This window comes from Hibiscus syriacus, unplaced genomic scaffold, assembly GCF_006381635.1.
Source record: "Hibiscus syriacus cultivar Baekdansim isolate YM2019G1 unplaced genomic scaffold, ASM638163v2 tig00110684_pilon, whole genome shotgun sequence".
NCBI lineage: Eukaryota > Viridiplantae > Streptophyta > Magnoliopsida > Malvales > Malvaceae > Hibiscus > Hibiscus syriacus.
The window spans coordinates 297,834-303,196 of NW_024062824.1; the positions used below are offsets into that span (position 1 = coordinate 297,834).

The following is a 5,363-nucleotide window of genomic DNA, read 5'->3' on the forward strand; positions in this document are numbered from 1 at the left end:
GTTGAATATTGCAAAGAAGTTCAAGAAGAAATGAAAGAAAATAACTTTTTACTTCATTGTCTCAAGAAAACCATATATCAACACAGTATACACTACTGTATTTATACAACTTACTTACAAAGCTTTAGCAATTCAAGAAAACTACCTAACCAACTAGTTGTTAAGCTGTTAAACTGTTAAGAGCCTGCTAGACTAACAAACTTATAACAACATAGCTTCTAGACTATCTTCTAGAATTTCCTTAGGCATGGACATGCATGAAGCTGCATGAGCATGCATGACGTTACACGAGCACACACTTCAACTAAGATAGCTTTCAACACTCTTTCAACAGGGGCTAAACCGGTACCAACCCATGGTCGTGTCACCTAAACTCACTCGATATGCAGGAAAGTTGCTTGGTGATGCTTCAACATATTGAAGTATCGTTGGGGGTTTGTTATATTTAAGACACCATACCGGACACAGCGCTAGAGTCAATCGTGTAGCGTAATATATGCATTGATCGTGTGAAGGACATTGGGTTTCTGTCAAACGAATCCTGTGGTATCTTGTTGGCAGTATTGATTGTGGGTTGTAATGTCAAGCATCGTCTACTATGAGCCTTGTTGTATGACCACGTTTGCCGATGCCGATTGGGCTAGCATGTCAAAAGCCGTTAACAATTTTCAAAAGGTGAAAATGCACAATTTAAAAAAAAAATGGAAGACGAATTTGAAGAAGGTCAAAGAAAAAGAACGTAAATTAAGATGTATATTTTGTTCGGTTAGTACCAGCTCTTATCGGTTCTTGCAGTTTTTTTTTGGGGGTTCAATTTCAAGAAATCAAGAAGTTGGAAAGCAATATGAATTTTAAATAATTGAACAGTAGATCGTTATTAGGTCGTTGAAATAGCTAGAATGGTAGATATATTACAAGTTTGTTAGAGCAAGATTTCATTATTGAGAAAACATGAGCTGGTTTTGCACTTGGCAGCAACTAGGGGGTGGGGGGGAAGTAGATTCATTTGTTATAGTGGATAGCATCACTAGGCCCCCTATGTTATTCCCTCCATTTTGTAAATTCTTCATTCTAATATGAGCCACAAAAGATTACAAATTCAGAAATACGGAAGTAAAAGTCTCCTACACTTTTTCATGGATCCCAAATTCCCTTCCCGTTAACTGCACTTTTAGTAGACATAATCAAAACTTTGCCTCCCCCCCCCCCCCCAAAACTATCTCACCGGTTTCTTCATGCAAAACTTCCATATTTTCAGTAACAGGAGAAAAATGGGGTTCTAGGTATCGTTCCAGGCAGCAAAAAGGGGCAGGTGAGCAATTGAAATGGCAGCAGCAGGCCTCAGTTGGGCTGCTGTTGATGATGGGAACCAATTAACACCATTTTTTGTCGGACTAATGAACTTCGATGCGGTGGGTGGCTTGGCAAAGACCATCGTAGAGCCTGTTTTAGCATGGTTGGCGTCTCTCGAGTTGGTAACACTGGTTACCAACGATGATGGGTTGGAATAGTCAGTTCCTGGCTTGGATGACTCGTCCACCATTAGCTGTGTAGAGTTCCCAAAATCAACGCCAATGAGATCCTGGAGAGCCATGGAGGTTGAGTTTCGATAATTTCCGGAACTCACAGACTTCGGTTCAAGTGACTGGACAGTACCACAAACACTTGCTTGTTGCTGTGACGATTGACACAATGACATCTTCCAATCCGAATTCTTCTCTTTACCCTCAGGTTGAATGGTCTCACTATTGGGTAGCGTTGGTGTATTGGCCTCATTGATCGAATCAGTGTCTTTGTTTTGCCTAGCTAGCTCTCCGGCAAGCAGAGTATTGCTGGCCATGATCCTTTCGACATCATATCTAGTAATGTCAAAGTTTGTCACAGCATTAACACCACGGAACTTGATGGCCGCAATGTCATATGCTTCAGCTGCTTCCTCTTGGGTGCCTGGAATACACAATTTTATGTTACACAAAGGGAATTGAAGGCAAAAAATAGATTAAACTTTCCATCTTTATCAACACGCCTCAGAGAAAACAGCCTTTAAAAAAAGCTCATTGCAAATGAAATTGGAAATGTACAATTTTTAAAGCAACTGTAATCAGTTCAGCCTTATAAAAAGCATAATCATAGGGAGCAAAGATGTCATAAAAAAACAGCTTTTTAGGCCACCAAACAAGAGCCAATATATTTACATACAGATCCATAAACAATCAAAAACTTACTAAATGTTCCAAGATAAAGATCCTTGTTTCCAGCTACTCTTCCAATGCGAGCTTGCCATCTTCCATGTTGATGATGTCTATTACAAAAGACAGAATCAATACTTGAAATCTAAACAAAATGGAAGAAAGAATCAATACAATAAAAGGTATCCACATTTGAAAAGCAATAATAACCTTGTCACTCCTCTGTAAATTGAAGCCCCTCTAGAGAATCCACTACTTTTTCTGCAAATCAAGTGAATGCATTAGCATCTCAACAACACACAGTAAACAAAAATTGCAACAATCGGAAACCTTCTTAGATGAGCAACATATTCCTGACGGCTCATGTTCTTCATTTCCTCCAGTTCTTGCCTATAATTTTCAAGCTGCCGAGATCAAAACCCAAAAGAATGAATCACATAGATTCTTTCTTTAATAAGAATTTTCTAAAATATTTTTGACTTACGGGAAAATTTATATGAGTGGAGGGTCCCCAATACTTGAGAGCCGCAAGATCATAAGCTCTAGCAGCTTTCTCTTCCATGTCATAACCCCCTGAAACTCATGATTAATTAAAAAATATTAAAACAAGATGATTATTTCCAAGGCTGATTAACTTACTGGTTAAGAGAAAGCTTACCAAGATAAACTGGTAATGCATGAGTTGATCAAAATGGCATCAACGAGGAGAACCAACAAGGAATTAATAAACACGTCAGATCATTAAGACAGATGGATAATGAATTGCAGTCAAAAGAAGGAATACTTCCAAATTGATACTGTAAATGTGCGTGTGTTTTCTTTTCTTATTTTTGGCCTTTTGCTTTTCAGACAAACCTTGCCTCCCTTTCCTGGTTTGCCCTTCCTTCTTGCAACTGTTATCCCATAGATGAGCTTCATATCTACCCGTCCATCTATGTCTGGTGGAACAAATTTCAACAAAGTTTTATTAATATTCAAAGGCAAGAGAAAAACATAAAAACATTTCATTATATAATCATGTTAAACAGTATGAACTGACCTGGTAACACCTCTATACTGAGAGGTTCTTTGTCCAAATGTGTCAATTGACTTCCTATGAACAGGTTGCTTTTGAGCCACTTTTGCAGGCCCTCTCTTCTTTGTTTCAATGCCCACACATTCAGTGACAGTAGGTGAGATCTGTCTTTGAGCTGTAACGCAACTAGACTGAGAACCAGAGCTCATTGACAAGCTTAGAGATTGTAAATCCCCACAACCGATTGAACCAACAGAAACCGAAGCTGGTGCATCATCAACCATGCTAGTAGCCATCTGTTGTTCAAGTGAAGTATGCGCAGAGTAGTGCCTAGCGGCCCAGTTTTTTAAGCAAGGCATTGCATCACACTCTTCAAGTAGGCCTTCCTTGGCCTCTTCCTCCAACGGTGATGATTGATACGTGCCTTGAAAAGCCATACCTGAATAATAAGGATGCGTTTGAACAGGAAAGTTTTGGTCTTGTTGCCTGAATGGCTCCTGCAGAAGGTCCAGAGAATGTTGCCTGTTTGTTTCATGGTCTGCATTTTGGTGGTAGTAAACGCTGCTGTCTAAGCTTAGAGACATCGTCTCCCTTTCGTGGTTTCCGTACTGATGTGTATCCATTGTTGCACCACCCAGAAAGTCCTCCAGTTTTGGGGATGAAGTAGGCACAATCCCTTCAACAGAAAATGATATATAAGTTTTAACATAAGGAAAAAGCAAATAAGAGAAGCATACAAATAATGAAAACGAAGATACCTTCCGATTGTGATCTGCTAAGAGCTTCCATGATGCACAGAGAACCATCTGATTTAAGCGGCATGACAGACAATGGGGCGTGAAAGCCTTCACTTTCTCCAACTCCATAGAAGATTCCAGGCCCGTTTAAGTAAGAAGAAAAGTAGAAGCTTGTAGGAACAACATTAGCAGCAGCTGCTGAAGCTTGATTATACTGATGGTAGTGATGATGACGGTGTTGGGGATCAGTCGGTACCTCCATTTTCATGTTGGGAGAAAGAGAGAAACCCAGCCAGTTATTATTGCTGCCATTGTTACTACCGTCGTTCATAGTCTTCATCTTCTTCTCACTCTTGCTTTTCTTTCTAAGCAGTTTATATACCCAGATTGAAGGCAAACTCAATCATTGAAGCGAAAATAAACTAATTGTACAGAAATCTGTTGCCTGTTTCCCCATTTGAAACGTCGATGTTTTGTTGTCTACTAGACAGAAAAGAAACTCATTGCAACAACATTTCAAGGGCCTTTCTCGCTCTAAAGAGAACAAAAATGGTCTCTCTAAACTGTTACAAAAGGAATTAATTCAAGCAAGCAATGCTGCCTGGAAATGGGGGAGGGGTTGTTCCTTTTATTCCATAGGGATCTGTGTATGTGAGAAAGACCACGTCTTTTTTAACTTTGTTTTTTAAAATTAAAAACACGCTCTTTTTTAAGGAAAAAAAAAACAGAAACAAACAGAACTCTAAATCTTCCTTCAGACGCTCGAGTCCTCTCATGTAAGTTCCTCTCGTATCCTCTTACACACAGAAGGAAAACGAAAAACCCAGAAATAATTGAATTATCAAGTTGATGGCAGCTTAGCCAGAGTACATAGAGGGTTAAATATTAGTGGGGATGAGTGGGAGAAGGTATTATTTTGCTTTAATATTTACAGTTCAACCGCGGAGGATAGATTTGACGTGCAGACACTGCCTGTCCAGTCACTTCATATTCACAGTACAGCTCCTCTGTGACGCCCTGCAATATCAAAGGGAATCCAATTTGAAATCTATATGTTTACTAATTAGGTTAACACCTTTCATTTCCATTCCATTTAACATAGTTTTCATTAAAATTAGATCGAACCTGGTAATTGAAGATAAAACTTTAAGCTTTGTCAAAATAAATAAATAAAACTCAAGGGTAAATTATATCATCTCTCAATCAATTTTATTATCTATTATTTCATTTATTGTATTTTTAATTTTTAAAATTTTCTCATTAATTTTTTGAATTAATCTGTGTTAATTAATCTGGATTATTTTATTATTATTTTTGTATAACATGATATTTTTTTATTATTTAATATAAAAATATTTTAAAATAATAATTTTTATTATAAATTTTAAAAGACTTAAAATAATCAATGTTCACCATTAAGAT

General features: G+C 37.9%; 1 protein-coding gene across 1 annotated transcript; it reads right to left on the minus strand.

The window, feature by feature from the left end:
• Positions 1-1,145: 1,145 nt before the first annotated feature.
• LOC120138357 (AP2-like ethylene-responsive transcription factor ANT) lies at positions 1,146-4,732 on the minus strand. Its single transcript, XM_039153842.1, has 10 exons — positions 3,963-4,732; positions 3,229-3,880; positions 3,045-3,127; positions 2,848-2,856; positions 2,674-2,762; positions 2,520-2,593; positions 2,400-2,450; positions 2,226-2,302; positions 1,279-1,947; positions 1,146-1,203 (listed from the first exon to the last, which is right to left on the minus strand). Exons 1-9 carry the CDS (start codon positions 4,279-4,281, stop codon positions 1,280-1,282), a joined length of 2,022 nt encoding a protein of 673 aa, XP_039009773.1. The 5' UTR covers positions 4,282-4,732; the 3' UTR covers positions 1,146-1,203; position 1,279.
• Between the last annotated feature and the right edge of the window lie 631 nt (positions 4,733-5,363).

Excerpts from the sequence above, each read along its gene's own strand:
- LOC120138357 (XM_039153842.1), bottom strand. The coding sequence starts at position 4,281 with ATGAAGACTATGAACGACGGTAGTAACAATGGCAGCAATAATAACTGG. Across the intron at positions 3,881-3,962 it reads TAGCAGATCACAATCGGAAG|GGATTGTGCCTACTTCATCC; the intron begins GTATCTTCGTTT and ends TTTCTGTTGAAG. Across the intron at positions 3,128-3,228 it reads CAGTATAGAGGTGTTACCAG|ACATAGATGGACGGGTAGAT; the intron begins GTCAGTTCATAC and ends TTGTTCCACCAG.